Source organism: Taudactylus pleione, unplaced genomic scaffold (assembly GCF_031769625.1).
Source record: "Taudactylus pleione unplaced genomic scaffold, aTauple2 ptg000336l, whole genome shotgun sequence".
NCBI lineage: Eukaryota > Metazoa > Chordata > Amphibia > Anura > Myobatrachidae > Taudactylus > Taudactylus pleione.
Window position 1 is genome coordinate 5,376,435 of NW_028284737.1, and position 22,720 is coordinate 5,399,154.

General features: G+C 46.7%; 1 protein-coding gene across 2 annotated transcripts in view; it reads left to right on the forward strand.

The window, feature by feature from the left end:
• Window positions 1-18,786: 18,786 nt before the first annotated feature.
• The window catches only part of CMYA5 (cardiomyopathy associated 5), a 63,376-nt gene continuing 59,442 nt past the window's right edge, over window positions 18,787-22,720 (forward strand). The window contains exons 1-2 of one of the 2 annotated variants that reach the window (XM_088443926.1): window positions 18,787-19,020; window positions 21,484-22,079. In XM_088443926.1, coding sequence (XP_088300052.1) covers window positions 18,902-19,020; window positions 21,484-22,079 — 715 coding nt within the window. In that variant the 5' untranslated portion in view covers window positions 18,787-18,901. Of the gene's footprint in view, window positions 19,021-20,022; window positions 20,305-21,483; window positions 22,080-22,720 lie in introns of those variants that run through there. The other variant, XM_088443927.1, reaches the window with a different exon arrangement.

A 22,720-nucleotide genomic window follows, 5' to 3' on the forward strand; every position in this document is an offset into this window, starting at 1 on the left:
CCGTCTTCATCTGGCCATAGAAGCTTCACAAACGGAAGGGGATCTATTTCATTCCCTCACACAACACCAGGGATCCCTGCACCCACTGCCCAGCTGCTTCAATGCCAGGCTGCCAGCGTCCACTGGTGAGATGAGAATATATATATATATATATATATATGAGATTCTTTATTTATTATATACACACACACACACACTCTGATATACTTGGATATCTATAATATGTATTACTTTTCATGTATATGTGTGTATATATATATATATATATATATATATATATATATATATATATATATATATATATTAGAAAAAAAAACACTTTTATTGATAGGGGCCCCCACAGACCTTAATCCGGCCCTGTGTGCTCTAGTCTATGTATGTGTAGAAGTGAAAGTAGATTGGCTCCACTGGGGCACGGACTGATGTGATTGAATAAATCACAGGTTCTCAAACTTGGTCCTCAGGATCACAAACAGTGCTTGTTTTCCAGGTCTCCTCACTGATCACAAGTGAAATAATTATTTCCACCTGTGGATCTTATAAAATGTGTCAGTGAGTAATGAATACACCTGTGCTCCTGCTGTGAGACCTACAAAACGTGACCTGTTTGAGGTCCTGAGGACCAAATTTGAGAACCACTGGAATAAATCATTTTGTGATTGTACAGGACATGTGTTATAATTGCCTTATAGAAACACAGAATGATATTGGCACTAGTATTGTGCCTACTATCCCAGGAAAGAGATGGATGTTTATGACTGACTGACCAAAACAACAAATATCTCAATTACAAATGGTTAGCATAATATATAGTGTATACTTTCAAATGAAAAACAAAAGGTTTGTTTCATTTATGGTAAATAGAAAATTTAGATCTAATGTTTGTTGTGCAGCTGCACGGACCCTTATCATGCAGCTAGTGATGGACTAGGGACATTCTTGGCTGGATAGTTTGGCGGGAATGTGTTATAAATGTCCTATAGGATGGAGTACTGCCTGTGAAATTGACACCACAAGCGGTTTCTTGCCAAGAGTCTGCCTGTGTGGCCTATCTATTTGAGGAGTTTACTGTATGTGCATGTAACACTCCGTTATATTTGAAGTTATTTTATGCTTTAAAATCAATACTCTTTTACAAGACTTTCTCAGATGTTTGTCATTACAGGGAATCCTGAATGCTACTTTGAACTGCGTGATGCTTGGTACTTTGCTACTGTGAATTCATGTACACATCATGAATAGACATACTTTATGATGATCTTTAATTAATATCTTAATATTAAGATGAGTAGCCGGCTGGCCAGCACAGATGACAATTTGTGCCTCGTTGAAGGTCTGATTCACTAGGACAGACACATTTATGTTAGTAATATTGCTGACGAACTGAACATCTCATTGGGCACTGCACAACATCGTTCATGAGCAACTGGGGTACAAGAAAAAGTGTTCACGTTTGGTACCGAAGCCGCTCACAGAAGTGCACAAAACCATTAGGATGGGATTGTCTCTTGTGCAACTGACACAGTACCATGATGAAAACGTGGGTGCATCCAGTGACACCAGAGACGAATCAACCATCCATGACATGGAAACACGCATCGTCCCCACCTTCAAAGAGATTCAAAACAACTCCATCAGTAAAGAAGGTCAGGGCGTGCTGCTTGTTCATTTCCTCACCAAGAGAGATACTGTGAATACTGTCTGCTATTGTTACACATTGAGCCGGTAGCGGAGGGCAATTCGTCAAAAACTATCTGGGTTGCTGCGAACAGGCGTTGTATTTTTGCACGATAACTCCAGACCACACTCGGCCAACTGCACTCATGATTTGCTACGGCGTTACCATTGGGAAGTACTGGACCATCCTCCCTACAGCCCTGACCTGGCACAGAGTGATTTTCATCTCTTTGGACCCTTGAAGATGGAAGAAGCACCAAGTTGAGTGAGCCTCCTGGCTTCAGGGGCTTGACACGGATTTCTTCTATGCCGGAATAGATGCCTTGGTGTACCATTGGAACAAATGCTTAGACAAGTATGGGGACTATGTGGAAAAATAATCTGTACCAAGGCCCAACTATTGATTATACGTACAAGTTGAATAAATGAATGCAAGGAGAGGTCTTGTTACCTTATTTATTGAACCATCCTCGTATATTGTTATGAGTTCGTGATACACTTATAGTTTTTTCCCATTATTTTAATTTGTCTTATTTTTAGTGAAAATGTACCCTGCTATCCTCACGGGTTTTCTTGCTGTCACAAACTCACTGACAGTGCATAAATCAAAAATAATGCCATTGCAAATGCTGCTGTTTACAAAGTTTACTAACTACCTTGATGAATTGTACCAGCTATACCAATGGTGACTGACTGCTATTGCCTGGAGCAGGGGGGGGGGGGGGCCCTCCCTGTAACTTAATGTAACCGCTGTTACTGCTGTTTGACAAATGACAGGGTTAAGGAGAAGAAACCGCAGTGCCTGGCTCAGCAGGGACAACTGGGTTGAACACAATGATAAGAGGAATTTAAATCTACTCCGAGTCACAGCTTGTGCTGAGAGTGGGAGACTGTAGTCTCTTGGCCAGTGGGCAGTACCGTTAAGTTACAGACTGAAGGCCAGATTCAATTAGGTGCGATAAGTGCTGTTTTCGCTGTAAATTATTGCACCTGCGATATCGTTTTCGCACCTGTGATTTTGCGGTAAATTATCGCACCCGTGATAATCGTATAGTGAGAAACGGGCTAAAAGTTCTCGCCATCAGGTGAAAAAAAAAAACATGCAAAAGCCCTATTTTTGCCTGAAATGTGAGGATTTCTTTCAAAACCCTTTGGACCCCCACCCCTTGCCTTCCAATGATAAATTACCCCAAAAGTTTTTCGTAATGTTGCGTAATTTGGAGGGATACGACTGGTCAAAATCTTGGGTAAAAAAAAACACAATGAAAATGGGTTTAACGTATTGGGTCTGGTGTTTCGGGGGGCTATATGATGCGTCAAGTGCTTTTAAACATTGCATGTGGTTGCAGCGGGTGTTTTTATAAATTTTTAAAAGTGCGCTTTTATACTTGCACCCATTTTAAAGTACTCCCAATTTATGTGGTTCATTCATTTCCTGGAAAAAAATTTAGATTTCTCTCATTTTGTTACATTTTTTCAAATACGCATATTATTGCCAAGCGACGCAATTTAAGTACCCTAAATACTATTATTGTACACTTCTAAATTTCCGATTTATGTCAGCAATTTTTTGGGGGTACAGACGATATTCCCTGCATATCCTAACTGTTTCACCTATTTTTGCCTGTTTTTTTTATAGTATGTCCTAACCGTTTTTACCTGTGGTTTTTTTGTTTTTGTTTTTTTTTTACTCAATACGGGAGCGCGCATGCGATAATCAGATTTCGCCGACAGTGATATCGCTGCTAATTGAATATGGCCCTGAGTGTGAACAGAGCCACAGACTTCACAAAGAGCGTTGTCCTGTGCCTGAGGATGCTAATACAGAGGTCTAATACAGCTGGAACAGGTCTGTCTGGAACTTGTATTTGTGGGACAGTAAGACACATTACTTGCTGAAATATAATTCAGTGAGGCATACAAGTACCCTGTGATAGAAAAGTTTGTGTATTCAAGAAACATTTAGAACTCTTCATGGCCACTTCTAACCAAATGTCCGGGGCCCAACTAATTTTTCTTCTTCAGGGTCCATAGGGATCCACAGGAATACCATGGGGGAATATTATGGTTGGAGACCAGGTACCAAACAGTTAAAGCTTCAGCTCCCAGGATGCTTCGGGTCCTCCTCTATACCCCACCCCTAGCCATAGGACTTCAGTTGTTCGCTTGAGGCGGCAGGATCAAAACGCAACTTTGTAACTGGGGACTTCTCTGGCAGTCCTATGCTTTTATTTTATGTTTTTGGGTTGGCAGTACGAAGTGTCTGAATTAATACGCATAGACTGCGACTCCATCTACCTCCGCCAGGGCGCAACACCAGTAACTGGGCTGGTGATTTCGGCGGGTTGCGGCTAAGCTTCCTAGCCGCTATGCTGTGACCTGCACTGCAACCGGATGTACGGAGATGTCAGGTAAGGCGATTCCTTGCTTACAGGGATCGTGCGTGACAGGCCTTGCTTCTGGTGTCAAACTCACCGGAAGCCGCTGCTGTTAGAGCCCGGGATTGTCTGCTTTCTCATTAAACCATCAGGGCCTTATCTGACGCCAGAGATCGTCAGCAGATGCTTCTGCTGCCATGAGGCCAGCATTCCCGGCTGGTTAACGCAGCTTACGGGAGGTAGGTGCTTCCCCGGCAGCTCCTCCCCGACCCAGATGCATTCCCTATGAAGGGTTTTGCATGTCTGGGTTGTTCCGCCTACCATCCACGTGTAATGAGACACTCATGGTCCACGCTCAGTGCACCCTGTGACTGTTGGTCTCAGGAGGGCTTGAGTCAGTCTCCATGTATACCTCTCCCTTGGTTAAGGTATATAGTGCTCTATATCCTACCATTCCTTTGTGTTTGTGTAGTTGATTTATAGTTGATTGTAATTTTTATAACATATGTGATACCCTACCCACTAGTATTGAATAGAGTAGTAAGGTGTGGATTTCTTACCAAGTACAGTTCCTGGTTCGTCTGTTAGTCTTCCAAATTATTCAATACAAATATCAACAATAAATTGAATTTATTCGCACATAACCATTTCACAAAAGAGCAAAGGCGTGCACAACACAGTTGAAACAACAATTCACATTACAACAATGTATACATGCATAAGACACTGGGATCTTTGGGTAATTATTATTTAACAGGTACACTTCGTTCTTGTGCTGCAAGCTAGAGGGGTTAGCAATACACTATTTTACCCACACTGCATTTGATAATACCATTAACCGTTTGTATGAAACAATATTTGCAACCTAGTGAACATTTAGGCCCTGATTCAGAGCCGCTCGCTATTTGCGGTCGTTCGTTCTAAAACAAGGGGTGGCTATTCAAATGAACCGTTCGCTAATTGCGGTCTGTTCACGCCTCTAAGTCTGAACGAGCGAGCAAAACTTGCAGTTGTAATTTTGAAAAATACGCCCCCTTGCCGCTCGCACCATACGTCATGTCCGCTATTTATTAGATTAATCGAGTACATCGAACAGCGTATGAACTGCTCGCTATTCTTGTGGCTGTTTTTTTCAACCGCTATTTTGCGAGCAGTTCTGAGTTAAAAAAAACCAAGTGACGTGGTCAATGACGCTGCTGTATTAATTATGCACTCCCTTAAAACGCCCGTTTTGACCTTTAAGCACGCCTGCGATCTAATTCCACACCCCCGTTTTCAAGCACCTTCCCCTGTTACCACCCACATATGCCTCCTTCTGTCACTCAAAATAGCAGGCATTCGCTATATAGCGAACAAACGATTTTCGGCCGCACTGACTGGTTCGCGCATGCGTATTAAAAACCGTACGCATGCGCAGATGTGCGAACATCGGTCAGAACGAACGAGCGGCCGCTTACGAGCGGCTCTGAATCAGGGCCTTAGTCCCTGAATGTCTGGCCAGAACCTCTTGCGTTGGTGCACTTTTCAATAACCAAGGCCTTAAGGCTATGTTGCTAGGAAATCTGAAGTTATCTGTGGATGCTACACTGCCACTGATGGTAATACTGTTGCTGGCTCTTGAATGCTGCAAGCCCGGGCTTGGAACCTCTTTAAGATAGCCTGCAGCTGTCCCTGAAGAAGGCTGCCTTTGCCTAAAATGAGTATACTCCGGTAGTTCTATTCACGGGTGTTTACAGAGAAAGTTTAACTCTGTATAATACAACATAAGTTAAGGTTAGTTGGTCTGGACGAAACAACACAGTTCCTTATTAACTGTTAATTCAAGCTGAGTTTCAGGGTATTGGAGAAGGGATTATCCTGCTGCTATAAAGTAGATGAGGAATAAATTAACTCCATCAGGCTCTATCCTCATTGAATGGCTGTATTGTAGTTTATCTCTAAAGGTGCATACACACACACAGATTTAGTAAATGAACGATTTTAGTAAACTATTCAAGGGTAAAAATGAACGAAAATAGTTTACTAAAATTGTTCATTTACTAAATGTAATGAATGATTTTTTTGAACTACAAATGATTTTTACATATTCCCTTACTGAAAATCGTTGAGTTGGTCAGTCTGACTGAACTACAAACGTGAACGCGCATGAATGATAATCGTTCATCGTTTTAACTCAGAAAGTGAACGTTTTTTTGAATGATAAACGATATCGAAAATCGTTAAAAAAATCGTGTGTGTATTCACCTTTCGTGTTGCAGAAACTATTATGAGCTCACAGGTAATTAGCCCTTTCCTTGTTTATCTGCCTGCAGTTTCTGTAAGTTCGGTGTGGTGCAAAACACTGCATCTAACAGACCTGCTCCTTGTAGTCCAGCTGATCAGCGTTTGCAGCACCTGGGATAGCGTCCTTTTCTCCAATCCAGCCCTCGCTGTCAGTCACCGCAGAGGGGGAAGGCTTCGGGGCAGTCCTCCCTACGCTGCTTCCTCTCCCAAGCAGCAACAGCTTTCTGACAAGCTTCGGGTGACACTGCTCCCTCCCTGATGGCTGTTTCTCCTCACAGCCACACTCCGGTCAGTCCAGCCTCTCACCTTGGAAGCGGCTCCCGCTGACAATCTCACAGCTGTCCGGTGAGTACGCGGACCCTGCGCTGTATCACGCTGCCTCAGGACTAACTGCCAGTCAGCTGGGCAGCTCCTCTTAAAGGCTCTGTCCGTGTCCTTTACACGTTCCGGCTCTGTTCCCGCCAGGTGCGCGTGCTACATTACAGTCACAATGGCCATATATTACTGTAGGAGGGCAGCTGGGCTCCCCCTCACGTCCAGTGGGGCAGTCCAGACCCTGCGCTACCCCGCCATTAACAGTCCACGGCTGGGTACAGTTCATAATCCCGGAGGGGGGTGGGGTGTAAAAGGGGAATAGAGACAGTCCAGCGGGCATAATATAAGGCATACAAATGCCAGTGTCCAGTACATAAATAATACACATCACAGTCCTGGGGGCATCATGCACACCCAAATAAATATTAGACACATCTATCCCACATAAACCAGGCATCTTATTAGTGATACTCCCAGAATTGGGGGTATCACACATATGTATGGTATGTGACTGTTTGCTAGCTGCTTTATTGACACTGGGTCTCATTCAGACCCGCTCGCGAGTGCAGGACGCTCGCAAGCGGGTCGATGGTACCCAAATGCGCATGCGCACGACGGAGGCTGCTCCGTCGTGCGCATGCGCGAGACCCAGCGAGCGACGGGGAAGCCGTCGCTCGGGATCTCACTACAAAGGGGGCATGCTGTTGATGGTGAGTGACAGCACGCCCCCTTTGGTGGGCATGCTGGGGTGTGGCTGCCCAGACGGAGGCGTTCCCATGGGAACTCCTACCGTCTGGGTCCGGCCCCACTGACATCACTAGTGATGTCAGTGGGAGTGATTTTGGCTCTGATAGAGCCAAAATCACTCCAGGGCTTGCGGCAGACGAGACCCTACCGCAGGGTCTCGTCACAAGCCCAATGGTCGCGATGGTCTTGACCATCGCGACCATCATCATGGACGCTCGTATAAGCTATGGGTAGTAACCCACAGCTATGCGAGCGTCCAAAAGGCCGCTCCAAATTTAACTAGGACGGCCCTGATTCAGAGCGAGCGCTCTGGTCAGAGCGTCCGGCTCTGAATCAAGCCCACTGTCTTTTATTTCTGTCTGTCAATTATAACTATCACTGTTTTCTCTCCATCTTCTTGGGGTGGAGGTTTTTCTCTGAGTACTTCACATTTCTTAAGATTTCTTGAAGGCTGTCACATAAAATTGCAACTATTGCCTTTATATTGAATATGTCAAAAGATAAAGGAATATAGGAGGGGCAGCCCTCTCTGCTGGTTTAATGTAAAACATGTATGGCTTAAGGATGGTTTGTGTGTTGTGTGTTATAAAGAGCCACGTCACCAGTCCAGTTTACCTGTCCCTGGACAAGAGCCTTCCTGGCTGCTCCTAGTATGCCTCCTTGGATGGGGGGCCTGATTCAGACCCGGTCGCAAGCGCTGATCGCTCGCAACCGGGTCGATGGTGGCCCAGAGCGCATGCGCACGACGGAGCTGGCTCCGTTGTGCGCATGCGTGAGACCCAGATGGCGACGGGCAATCCGTCGCTCCGGGTCTCGCACCAAAGGGGGCGTGCTGTCGATGTTGAGTGACAGCACGCCCCCTTTGGTGGGCAGGTTGGGGGTGTGGCTGCCAAGATGGAGGCGTTCCCATGGGAACGCCTACCGTTTGGGGGCGGTCCCACTGACATCACAAGTGATGTCAGTGGGAGAGCTTTCGGCTCTGTTTGAGCCGAATGCTCTCTGGGGCTTGCGGCCACGAGACCCTACCACAAGGGTCTCGTCGCAAGCCCGATGGTCTTGACCATCGTGACCATCATCCTGGCCGTTCGCATTAGCTGTGGGTGGCAACCCAAAGCAATGCGAGCGGCCAGGAGGCCGCTCCATTAAAAAAAAAAAGACGCCCTGATTCAGAGCGAGCGCTATGTCAGAGCGTCTGGCTCTGAATCAGGGCCGGGGTGTCCACAGCATGCTGTGTTTGTACCTTTTATGCACCCTTCCTGGTAGGATATTGATGGCCATTCTAGTCAGAGTATGGCACCATTTAATGTTGATAGCAGACTGATAGTTACTAAGGCGCCTAAGCGCAAGTTAGCTTTTTAGCAGTCTGCTCAACATATGGATTCAGACGCATTATCAGAGGACTCAGATGATGCGCAAGGTTCCTCCCCAGGGTCTAGCTCAGGGGAGGAGGACATCCATCCACAGTGAATGTTCCTTCTTGCGTGAAGGTGGTTAAATCAGTCCTAGATATTCAGGATGATGTACCAGCTCATAGTAAGAAGGCTCCAGTGTTTAATCACCACCGGAAGGTGGTCAAAACTGAGTTACCTGTATCTGAACAGCTCACTGAGCTTATGGATGAGGCATGGGATAACCATGACAAACGTTTTAATGTGAATAAGAGAATAACATTATTGTATCCTTTCCCGGCTTCTGTATGTACTAAGCGGGAGCTACCTCCTACTGTGGATGCTCATGTTACGCATTTAATCAGAAATGCTACATTGCCTATTCCATCTGTATCTTCTCTGAAGGATTTAATGGATAAAAATATTGAAGTATGTCTCAAACTGATCTTTTCATCATCTGGAGCTGTTACCCATCCAGCTATGGGTGGAGCCTGGGTAGCCAATGGATGGGAGCATTTGAAAATTCTCTACCAAATGCTGCCAGAGAACAGATGATGTATATCTCCCATATATGGGAAGCTGCTTCCTATCTGGGAGGAGCTGCTGTAGATGCTGGAAATTTAGCTTCTAAAGCATCAGCAGCTTCAATAGTGGCATGCAGGGCCCTTTGGTTAAGATCCTGTTAAGCTGATACAGGATCAAAGAAGGCTCTGGAAGTTTTACTTTTTTATGGAAACGTACTTTTTGGAGCAGAGTTGGATAAAATGATGGCTATTCTGGCAGCTTCAAAGTCAGCAGGTCTGCCATCTACGGCGACTATAAAGTCTAGACAGGTTTATTTTCAGTCCTTCCATTCTCAGGGATGAGCAAGGGAACAGCCTTCCTCTAAGACGTCTAGTTTTCGCAAAATACAAGACGACAAACTTAGAGGTCTGGCCTGGAAAGATATCCAGCTTCTAAGCCGGACAACAAACACTCTGCCTGATGGGGCTGGCCTCCTCCTGGGGGATCCCAGAGTGGGAGGCCGACTTCTTCAGTTTACGGATTGTTGGCATCAAACAACAACAGATGCCTGGGTCCGAGAAGTGGTCTCTTGGGTATGCCTTCACTTTCAGGAGGAATCCTCCTCAAAAGTTTTTTTGTACAGATCCTACAGCAGATGCAGTAAAGGCTCTGGCCCTTTAGAAGCCATTCACTACCTGCTGCAGGCGGGAGTAATAGTCCCGGTTCCTGTGTCGCAACAGGGAAGGGGTTATTATTCCAATCTATTTCTGGTTCAGAAACCGAATGGGGCTTATCGCCCTATACTAAATCTAAAAACACTCAACAGGTTTATCCATGTACCCAAATTTCGTATGGAAACTGTCAACAAGTGACTCCAAGCGGCAGCCAGGAGTGCACTCCTTACCTCTGCAGACGCTCTGGCGTGGGTCGTCCGGCGGCGGTGCAGGTCCCTGGAGAGCGGCGCTGGCTGCTGTGGGATGCCGGAGGTTGAGGGCGGCTGGTTGGTGGCAGCAGAGAAGGGGTGAATCGGGAGGCGCCTCCGCGCTGTAGTTCACTGGACGTGGCCATCTTGGATCTGGGGTCAGGTGCCGGAGCCAATCAGAGGACAGCCTGGGTCAGGGAAGCTAGGAGCCAATCCTGCACTACCTGAGGGTCTTAAAGGGCTGTCTAGAGGCCTTTTGATTGCCAGTGCAACGTTGTCACAGCGTATGCTGTGAGCTAGTTCCCTGTGCTCCCTATACCTTACGTGTCGCAGTTCCAGTCTCTCCTTGCCTGCCACCTCTCCGCCTGATACCAGTAAACTCTTAGCCACAGTCCATCTCCAGACTCGCATCTCCTGCTCGACCAGTCAGGTCTGGATTTGAGCTTTAGCGAGCGTCTCCTTACCTGTACCTCGTCTCTCGTGTCAATCCAACCTTGCCTCCTTCATGAGTCATACCCCACTGAGACCGGCTGCGTTCCAGAACCAGACAGCATCCCCTCAACTACCTTCCGACTCCACCCCGGATTCACGCCTAAGTCCAGCCGTGACAGTTTGCACTGGCCAGATGGATTCGGCCAGTGGATCGGATTTGAGGTCCAACCTGCTCCAAGGTATCGCCAGCCGCTTAGAGGGACTGGAGGGTTAACAAAGGCAAATGGCCCAGTTCCTACAGGAAATGTCCATCCGTCAGGACATTCTGCAGGCTTCCCTAGTCACAGTCAATATGCCTGCCATCACAAACCAGCCGCCAGCTCCACCTGTACCTGCTCTCCTCACGCCATCTCGTCTGCATCTCCCGACACCCAATAAATTCGACGGGAGCCCTAAGCTGTGCCGCGGTTTTCTTAATCAATGCGATGTCCACTTCACACTACAGCCTATGAACTTTCCAACACCCAAGTCTAAAGTGGTCTACATCGTGTCTCTCTTGTCCGGCACTGCCCTGGATTGGGTTTCACCACTCTGGGAGAGGTCTGATCCATTGTTGGATAACTACTCAGTTTCTGACATCATTCTAGAGAATTTTTGACAAACCCGGAAGAACTACCTCAGCAGCTGCCGAGATCCTGCGTCTTCGTCAAGGCAATCGTCCGGTCAGTCAGTATATCATCCAATTCCAGACATTAGCGTCAGAGCTTAAATGGAATGAGTAGGCTCTGATCTCTGCCTTCTGGAGTGGGCTGTCAGATCGAATAAAGGATGATCTAGCCACTCGAGATCTCCCAACAACACTCAACGACCTTAGGGGGTCATTCAGACCCACTCGCGAGCGGCAGTACGCTCGCAAGTGGGTCGATGTTCCCCACTGCGCATGTGCACGACGGAGGGAGCTCCGTCGTGCGCATTCGCGAGACCCGGGGAGCGACGGGCTTTCCATCGCTCCGGGTCTCGCACCAAAGGGGGCGTGCTGTCGATGTTGATTGACAGCACGCCTCCTTTGGTGGGCGTGCCAGGGGCGTGGCGGCCAGAGGGAGGCGTTCCTATGGGAACGCCTACCATCTGAAGCCGGCCCCACTGACATCACTAGTGATGTCAGTGGGAGTGATTTTGGCTCTGATATAGCCAAAATCACTCTAGGGCTTGTGGCAGGGAGACCCTACCGCAGGGTCTCCACCGCAAGTCCGATGGTCAAGACCATCGAGACCATCTTTTTGGCCGCTCGCATATGCTGTGGGTCAAAACTGAGTTACCTGTATCTGAACAGCTCACTGAGCTTATGGATGAGGCATGGGATAACCATGACAAACGTTTTAATGTGAATAAGAGAATAACATTATTGTATCCTTTCCCGGCTTCTGTATGTACTAAGCGGGAGCTACCTCCTACTGTGGATGCTCATGTTACGCATTTAATCAGAAATGCTACATTGCCTATTCCATCTGTATCTTCTCTGAAGGATTTAATGGATAAAAATATTGAAGTATGTCTCAAACTGATCTTTTCATCATCTGGAGCTGTTACCCATCCAGCTATGGGTGGAGCCTGGGTAGCCAATGGATGGGAGCATTTGAAAATTCTCTACCAAATGCTGCCAGAGAACAGATGATGTATATCTCCCATATATGGGAAGCTGCTTCCTATCTGGGAGGAGCTGCTGTAGATGCTGGAAATTTAGCTTCTAAAGCATCAGCAGCTTCAATAGTGGCATGCAGGGCCCTTTGGTTAAGATCCTGTTAAGCTGATACAGGATCAAAGAAGGCTCTGGAAGTTTTACTTTTTTATGGAAACGTACTTTTTGGAGCAGAGTTGGATAAAATGATGGCTATTCTGGCAGCTTCAAAGTCAGCAGGTCTGCCATCTACGGCGACTATAAAGTCTAGACAGGTTTATTTTCAGTCCTTCCATTCTCAGGGATGAGCAAGGGAACAGCCTTCCTCTAAGACGTCTAGTTTTCGCAAAATACAAGACGACAAACTTAGAGGTCTGGCCTGGAAAGATATCCAGCTTCTAAGCCGGACAACAAACACTCTGCCTGATGGGGCTGGCCTCCTCCTGGGGGATCCCTGAGTGGGAGGCCGACTTCTTCAGTTTACGGATTGTTGGCATCAAACAACAACAGATGCCTGGGTCCGAGAAGTGGTCTCTCGGGTATGCCTTCACTTTCAGGAGGAATCCTCCTCAAAAGTTTTTTTGTACAGATCCTACAGATCCGTCCGGCGGCGGTGCAGGTCCCTGGAGAGCGGCGCTGGCTGCTGTGGGATGCCGGAGGTTGAGGGCGGCTGGTTGGTGGCAGCAGAGAAGGGGTGAATCGGGAGGCGCCTCCGCGCTGTAGTTCACTGGACGTGGCCATCTTGGATCTGGGGTCAGGTGCCGGAGCCAATCAGAGGACAGCCTGGGTCAGGGAAGCTAGGAGCCAATCCTGCACTACCTGAGGGTCTTAAAGGGCTGTCTAGAGGCCTTTTGATTGCCAGTGCAACGTTGTCACAGCGTATGCTGTGAGCTAGTTCCCTGTGCTCCCTATACCTTACGTGTCGCAGTTCCAGTCTCTCCTTGCCTGCCACCTCTCCGCCTGATACCAGTAAACTCTTAGCCACAGTCCATCTCCAGACTCGCATCTCCTGCTCGACCAGTCAGGTCTGGATTTGAGCTTTAGCGAGCGTCTCCTTACCTGTACCTCGTCTCTCGTGTCAATCCAACCTTGCCTCCTTCATGAGTCATACCCCACTGAGACCGGCTGCGTTCCAGAACCAGACAGCATCCCCTCAACTACCTTCCGACTCCACCCCGGATTCACGCCTAAGTCCAGCCGTGACAGAAACTCTTCGATCAATTATTTTGGCAAAGGAGCCGGGGGATTACATAGTTTCCCTGGACATTCAGGATGCATATTTGCATGTTCTTATTATACCATCCCATCCCACCAGCAATTTTTAGAGTTTGCTGTCCTTCAGCAACACAACCAATTTCGGGCTCTACCCTTTGGCCTATCTGAGGCTCCCCAGGTATTTTCCAAAATAATGGCAGTCATGACGGCCTATCTCAGAATTCTGCCATATCTGGACGACCTTCTGATAATGGCACAGACTCCGGTTGTTTCACATAACCATCTTCAACTGACCATAGCCTGTCTACAAAAGCACAGCTGGATCATCAATTGGAAGAAATCATAATTTTCTCCAACACAGCAGATGGTACATCTAGGAGCTCTTCTGGATTCTCGGGCACAGACTGTTTCTGCCAGAGGACAAGATTGTGGCCTTATCGTTGCGAAGGGTATCCATTCTGTTAGCAAGGCAGGTCCTGGGATCAATGGTGTCCACCTTCGACATGGTGGGGTATGCTCAGTTCCATTTGCAGGATCCCTGCCAGCATCCGGACTTACCTCGTCTGGCTTGGACGGCATGGCTCTTGAATCTTCCATCTTAAGAGCAAAAAGTTTTTCCAGTTCTGTAATTCAGACAATGCTTAGGGCACGAAAGCTTACCTCTACCCGCAGCTATTACAGGCTTTGTCATTCTTTTGGTCAGTGGTGTGCCCACAGAGAGTATGATCCTAAGGTGTTCAGGATTTCTGCACTCTCAGTTCCAAAGAAAGATTGCTTCTTTGCCAGATATTAGAATTTTTTTTCAGGGAGTTCTGCAAGTTCAGCCTCCGGTGGCGCCGTGAGATCTGTCTTTGGTTCTTAAGGGGCTACAGGTTTCCCCATTTGAACCTCTGAACTCTGTAGACTTGAAATGGTTGACATTGAAAACACTTTTTCTCCTGGCTAACTCTTCTACATGCAGAGTCTCTGAATTGGCAGCTCTTCCTTGTTGCTCTCCATTTTTGCTTTTTCACCAGGATAAAGCTGCTCTTCGTACAAGGGAGGGTTACCTTCCTAAGGTAGTATCCCGTTTTCATGTGAATTAAAAAATTGTTCAGCTTTTTATGCTCCAGATCTTTCTGTAGGTGAAGCCTCCCTGGATGTAGTTAGTGCTCTTTGTATCTATGTGGAGCAGAAAATCAGATACTCTTTTTGTATTATATGGTTTTCACAAACAAGGATGACCAGCTAATGAGCAGACTCTGACGAGATGGCTACGGATGACTATCTCTCAGGTTTATACACAGGCTGATCTCCCTGTTCCAAGCATGGTGACATCACATTCTACTCGGTCTTTAGGACCATCATGGGCATTTAGTTGTGGTGTCTCTGCTGAACAATTGTGCAAGGCAGCCACGTGGTCTTCTGTCTACACTTTTGTTAGGTTTTATGCCTTTGATACTTTTGCCCCTCAGGATGCTTCTTTTGGTTTATGAGTTCTCCTTTCTGCTCAGGAGCATCCCCCACCCTAGGGGAACTGCTTTAGGACATCCCCATGGTATCCTTGTGGATACCTATGGACCCTGAATAAGAAAATTAGAGTTATGGTAGACTTACCTAGATAACTCCTTTTCTTCGAGGTCCATAGGGTCCACAGGGCACCCACCCTGAAGCACCTGGCTGCATGGGTAATTTTTTCTTTTGGTCACAGATTCCCTCATATTTTGTAAGAGTGTTTCTGGTATACGATTGCTCTTCCTTCTCCTGCCTTGAGGCTTGTTAACTAAACTGAAGTCCTATGGCTAGGGGCAGGGGTATATATGTAGGAGGTCCCGAGGGATCCTTGGAGCTGAAGCTTTAACTGTTTGGTGCCTGGTCTCCAACCATAATATCCCCCATGGTATCCCTGTGGACCCTATGGACCTTGAAGAAAAGGAATTATCTAGGTGAGTCTACCATAACTCTAATTTTTCACATATGCTCTAAAGTATCTATGGCCTTAATTCATTTACCTCCTCTTTAATTAAAAGTATTCCATATTACACCACTGTCCTAGTTTAGTGCTGTGTGTGTAGGTATCAATGAATGCTGAGTTTAAGAAGAGTTTGGGGGACACCAGCAGTTGACAGAGAGGGGGCTGAGGGTGGAAGTCATTGTGCACCTGGCAAAACAAAGATAGGGTGCAAATGTTAGATTCAGTTGTAAAGAAAATTGTACCCTGGTCAATAGTATTGTGCCAGTCAAGACCTATCATGCTTTACTGCCATCTGACATCAGATGCAGCCAGGCAGCTCCTTCCTGCACAGCTATTGGTTGATTATCACAGAGGTGGCCACATACTAAAATGTCATAACACAAGATCTGGGTAGAAAACTAGCACCAGTTGAATGTAGCACCATTGCGCTGAGGGTTTTGATGGCCTTGGATCTGCCTGGGGCTAAGATCAAGACAGGGGCAGAACTATGGGAGACAATGGAGGTGCCAGGACTGAAAGGGCACCTCTTCCATTGCCCACAATATATTCACCCTACTTATGGCTGTAAATATGTATCCAGAGTGCACCGTCAGAAGCTACAATAACCATATACTAGTGGAAGGCTCTGTGTCAGACCATCAGATGGCGCTTCCTGCTGTAGCCTGTCCCCACTCATCAATGTTGCTGCTCCTCATGCCAGTATGATTCTGGCGCCCTTCCTCACCCACAACTCCCTGTCCCACTCCTCCCTGGTGGCAGCTCTAGCCGCAGATCTGTGCGGAGGGCCCGAACATGAGCGCGGCTGCAGATCTTCCAGGAGCTCTATCTCAACCAGAATACACCAGACGGAGCTGAGGGTAAGAGGGCATGGAAGGCTGGGGACAGATCTTTGGTGGAGCAACTTTCTGGCATGTGAAGCAGTCGGCAGTAGACTGGGCATTTTGTGATTTGTAGTTCCACCACAGTAGCAGTCTTACAGTATCTTGACTCAAATGCAGTCCTCAAAGCCCCCACATCAGGTGGGTTTTCCCTCTATCTAGGGTATCAGAAGGGCTCCCTACCCCACATCAGATGGCTTTCACCATCAGGAGGACTCTGAGCCTCATGCTAAATGCACTATACAGGTCACTATGTCTAACGCATAGTTGTATATACCCGAAAAAGGGGGGGGGGGTGTCCTGCAAATTTATTTAAGTAAATAGGCCTAAGAGAAGCAAATTATTATATTAGTGCTTTCGTGCGCATGGATAGATAGATATGCACCATATTTTCCCTTTTTTTTTTTTTTTTTTTTTAGCGGTGGGGTGCACCAAATTATAACTTGCATCCGGGATGAACGTATGCCACTTGAACAAGTAGTGCCAGCACCAACGTACCAGCACAACTTCCCAGCAAGGTCACCTCTTCTGGGGATCTGTCACAGCATTGGATAACCAGCCCAAGTGAAATCCTGGCCAAGAGCATTACCTAGCAGTAGTTATAGGATAGCATGGTGAAAGGGCACTTCCAGGAAGCCTATTTCCTATATTTAAAAGTGGGTGTACAGTGTAACCACAAGCTTCTGTATGCTATTACACTGCGCTAATGTCTGCTCGTGGGAACGATTTCATTTCAGTCCCGGGCCGCCGGCCAATCAGCGGCGGGACCCACGTAGAGGAGCCGCTCATTGGCTAAGCCCACGTGGGTCCCAGCCAATGAGCGGCCGCTAATGTTAGCTGCCGCTGATTGACCAGCGGCCTGGGACTGAAGTGAACTCATTCCCACGAGCAGACATTAGCGCAGTGTAACATCATGCAGAAGCATGTTGTTACACTGTATCCGGCCCACGTATTGGATTTCTGCGGAGAACATCGAGGGACATAAAGGTGAGTATTGGATATTTTTACAGGTAATTCCATGGGATACTTTACGGTGACAAGGGGACGGGAACATCTGGAAACAGGTGAGTATGTGTAAATGTGTTTATGGTTGCTTTAAAGCTTTATTTTTACGGTGTGGTGTGTGTTTTATTAACCATTTCTTTACAGGTACCAGTGGGCCCTTAATGCCCCGCATGCTGGTACTTGTTTTTTCTCCAAGTTCCAGCATACACGGGAGGCTTGCTGGGACCTGTAGTTCCACTGTAAAGACAACGATGAAAAATCCCTTTATTGGGGGGGTCACCAACTGCCTAGGGATCCCTGGCCTGGGCTGACTAACGGTCAGGGCTGATGCTGCGGCGCCCGGTGAAAGGGCACCCCTGGCTGTGGCATCAGTCCCCCGTTAGAAAGGGTCCAGGGCTGGTTTTAAATATACGGGGGACCTCATGTCATTTTTTTCTCTGTATAGTTAAAACCAGCTCTGTCCATGCTGCCTTGTGCTGGGTCTTAAATTACAGTGGATACCTACACATTTTTTCCCCCTGTAATGTTAAGAACCAGCACTAGCTGGCATGTCCGGGGCTGGTTAGTGTTTTTTTTTTTTTGGGGGGGGGGGGGCTCATGTAATTTTTTTAAATAACTTAACCCTATTTTATCCATTTACAGAAAGAAACGTACACAAATCACAATGATTTGTGTATGTATCTGAACATCTTGCAGCTCGGGCTGAGAGATTGAAAAGTGATTTTGACAGAGAGTTTGCTCTTATCTCACCCGAGCTTGTCATCCCAATGTTTGGTGAATTTGAGAGATATATGTTTTAGGGGAAAAGTACTTCCGATTTGGCCAGATGGTGATAAGATTCGAGATTGCTATCTCACCCGAGTTTTACGAGTGAGATGAGAGAAATCTCGACCTATCTCGATTGTTAGTAAATTTACCCCTAAGCTTCAGTGTGCATTGATTCTCCTACCTGCATTACTGTGTCTTTTCTTGCTGCTGCTGACTCAGCTCCGATCTCTAAACACTGCAGTGCTCTTCCTGGTCACATGACACATCCAAGGTGTCCATCAGTGCTCAAGTCACCCCCCCAAACTTTCACACCTTTTAAACCCCGCCAATTTAATAGAGTCTGAGAACATGCAAACTCGCAAGTTTTAAAGACTAAAAAAAAACTCATTAAAAGCAAATCATATTTATTACACAGATATTTGTTACATTTTCCCTTTAAAGTTTGCATTACTTTATCTTTCTTTATAAAGAATTTAAAAAATACTGTTTCAGAGGTATTACTTTTTTTATGCAACAGCGCTAGCCCTAGGACCCAGAACAGAGACAGCGGCAGGATAAGTAGTGCTTGGTGCAGAAAGCATGTGTGTTTGAGGTTGTTTTTCCTCTCCCTGTCTATTTTAAGACTCCCCTTAGTCAGGAGAATAGAAGCCATTGACTGCTCCCAATGCTGCAATGACACCAGTCTCTCCAGGGAGCTCAGGGCAGGACTGATCCTGTGGAAGACAACAACACCCCAGTAAGAAGTGGCCACTGGAGAATGGAAAGTCTGGGTCCTGCTGAGTCTGATAGGGCTTCAGAGGTCTCCCTGGGTTTGGATGATGGAGCTGTTCTTGAGACTGCCCTGGACAGTGAGGAAGCAGAGGAGCTGGCACAGAGGTACCCAGATACCACCCTTACCCATGGGAGATGGGGAGCACTGCACCCAGGAGTTGGGCACATGTAAATTACAGAAGCCCTCTTCTCTATGAGTGCCAATGGGCTCTTATTCCACAGCCTGCTCTGTCTGTGCAAAGGGGTTTGTTCTATTTTGAGATCCCAGAGAAATGACAGCTGGGGAGTGTCCCCCTCCCCTCCCTACCTCTCTGCAGCTCGGTCACATACTGATCCTGTGTGTCATGTGTGTTGTGTTCATGTGTAATGCCTCCTGTCCAGCTATTCAGTGACATAACGTAAGCCAGCACAAATCCAGCTGTGCATCACTCGTGCTTTCACCTTCTAAGCGTTAACTTCTAAACCCCTGTCTGCAGGCAGTTTGATTTCTATGCAGTACTGGCACAAATATCTCTCTCTATCCTGCCATCTCTGCCTGGTCTCCCTCACTAACCTGGTCACCTCCTCTAGTCAGTCAGTCTCTCTCTTTCTCCTTCTCTCTCTCTCCCCCCCCCTCTCTTTCCTTTTCCCTCTCTCTCTCCTCCCCCCTCTCTCTCTCTTTCCTTTTCTCTCTCTCTTTCCTTCTCTCTCTCCCTCTCCCTCCCCCCTCTCTCTCTTTCATTCTCTCTCTCTCCTTCCCCCCTATCTCTCTTTCATTTTCTCTCTCTCTCCTTCCCCATCCTCTCTCTCTCTCTCCTTTTCTCCCTCTCTTTCCTTCTATCTTTCCTTCTCTCTCTCTCTCTCTTTCCTTCTCTCTTTCTCTCTCTTTCCTTCTCTCTCTCTCTCTCTCTGTCTTTCCTTCTCTGTCTTTCCTTCTCTCTCTCTCTCTTTCCTTCTATCTCTTTCTCTCTCTCTCTTTCCTTCTCTCTCTCTCTCTCTCTCTCTCTCTCTCTCTCTTTCCCTTTCCTTCTCTCTCTCCTTCAGGTTAATTTACTAAAGGTCAACACCCCCTGCTGTATTTGTGATCCCAGCACTGAGATCAAGATTGGAGGCTGGGATAACCATTGGGACCATCGGACGCGATGGTGGACGGCGCTGGGGCGCCGACCAGCTGAGTAAGCCTTAGCTTACTCAGGCTGGCTGGATTGCGAGGCCAGGAAACAGCATCCGGCGAAGGCCAGTCCCGGAAAATGGGGCCATCAATCAAGCAGGGGCTGCCTGCAATCACGCAGGACCCGTTCTGCACATGAGCAAAATAAGTACTGCGCATGCGCAGATTTAAGATAATCGGGTATCTGCATTCAGCATTAGGCCCTAAATGTGGATATATGCCTGTATGCAGAACTGCAGGTATCTATGTTACTGCACCACTCCAAACCATACACTGAAAATAGCCACCATCAATTACCTGCGCTCACGTGCACCAACCCAATTCCTGGTGCAAGAGATCCGTCCGAAAACAGGTGGATCTCTGTGTGCGCACAACTTAGCATACCTTGCATTACCGCCTACACGTTCTTGGTCAACTTAGCCTAGTAGCGAATGACCCGTTGTCACCAGTTACGCCTCTTCAACAACAAGTGGAGGTGTGACTGAGATGCCTAAGGCCGGGTACACATCAGGCGATATATTGGAAGATATATCATTCTGACGCGGATCGTAACAATGTATTGTCCTTAATGTTCAGTGTGTACCCTCAATTGCACATTCACATGCGTCATCAGCAGCAGCATCCTGTCTGATGTGCTGCACGTCACATGGGACGCCGCAGGTAAATGCAGGATGGAAAGGTATATTGTGCGGTCGTACACTAGATTGTGCAGCGTGTAACATATCCATCAGTTGGGTTGGCTGAGGTAAACACCATTCTGATGTGTATCCGGCCTCTGAGTTGCCCGTAGATGCTCATAGTTGTATACGCCCTGTTACAGAGCAAGTGCAGTGCTAAAAATTCCAAATCTTGTGTGCAACTGTTTCATTCCCAGAAGTTTTAAGGAGTCATAATGTGCCTGCATTTACTCTAAGGGGTTAATTCAATTGAAGGCCTGGGGGGCGACCTGTTGAAGCAACGGCGTGGAAATGCCAGTAATTGGCGTTTCATCTCACCCATCAGTATGGAGCCCTGTAGGACTGCAAATAAAAATCTGCAAGACTGGAGCTACCCTAAATGTAGCATATGGCCGCATTACTCTTGGGAGAGCCGCCATACACATAACTGAATCCACTCCTAAATGATTTATACTTCACAATGTCTCCTCAGGAATTTCATACACAGCTTCATATTATATATGAACAGGGCATTATTCATCCTGCTTCATTTCAGATATGATTATTCTGTAATATGTATAAATAATAATGTAAGCCCCCTCTCACCATTGTAGAAAATGTCATGTATTGATAGAATTAAGAAAAATGATGTGAGATATTTTATTTTAGAAGACTATAGTCCAATTGTTTTTGCTTGTTCATATCCATCATCAATTTATTTATTATCATTTGTCCTGAACTTTTTATGTTTCTTTGTGCCAGTTTAAAGGAAGCCGTCCACTCTGAAGATGTGAAACCTAAGCTCCAATGCCTCTTGTCCAACCCAGACTTTTCTATGGTCACTGTTCAGTGTGAAGACAGTGGAATCCACTGGGAGACTAGCTCAAGTCGATGTTCCACACCTTGGGCATCAGAAGCCAGCACTACCTCAGACGTCTACAGCATGGAAAGTTCATCTGCCGGAACCCCACCAGGTAAAGTCATCTTCATAATGGATGAGGGAAGGCTACGTCGGAAGAAAGTCAGACCTTCGCCTTCCTCTAAGCTCCCACGGCAGTCAGCCCATCACAAGAAGAGTGTGGACAATCCCAAGCAGTCGGCTGACAATATGAGGGAATCTTTCAAGCAAGCCCTGGAAAAAGCGAAGCGTCACCTGTCCACACACACAGAGGAAGCTACTAACCCTGACAGTGCAACAAAAACCACTGAAGAATGTACATCACAAATTGCAGATGTGCCAAATCCGGACTCAAGTTTGGAAATTACAGCACAAGAAGAAAAAGCAGCACCGGGTACAGCTGAGACCTTCAGTGACTCACCAGAAGAAACCGTGACACAGTCAAAATCAGTTGACACAGGTAGGCAGAGGTCTTTCAGTGTGCTTAATTTAGATCAGGGGTTCTCAACCTCGACCCTCGAGTACACCAACAGGTCATGTTTTTAGGATTTCTATCTGGGGAAGCAGGTGGAGTAATTACTGGCTCAACAACATAGTTTAACTCACCTATGCATGATTAAGAAAATCCACAAAACATGACCTGTTTGTGGTACGCGAGGATTGGAGTAGTGAATTATCTATTTAGATCAGTTAGAAATCAGATTAGTTGCAGTTCATTAGGTGAATGTATTACCCTGCGAGTTGCAAGTTTTTTGGCGATTTAAGGCGGCAATAATTTAAAAGGCAAGGCCAGCATGGTTTCACTTTTTAAATTATTGACGCTTTAAATCTAGCAACTATTTCAGCAAAATGGTATCAGTGCCCGCAAATTATAGGTTAATACATTTGGGCCCATTTCTCCTTTAGAGATATAGTAAATGACCTGCCAAAGCAGGTATCCACTGTTTTGCTTGATTTCATTAGTCAAGTGGAGAGTCTAGAAGCTCAGGCTTACAGACTGTAAATTGGGGGTCACGTCAAGGAAAGTTTCATTCATCCTATTTTCCTGCTATGCCCTTCTAATAGTCAGTCCGTCCATATACTACAGACATCTAATGTACT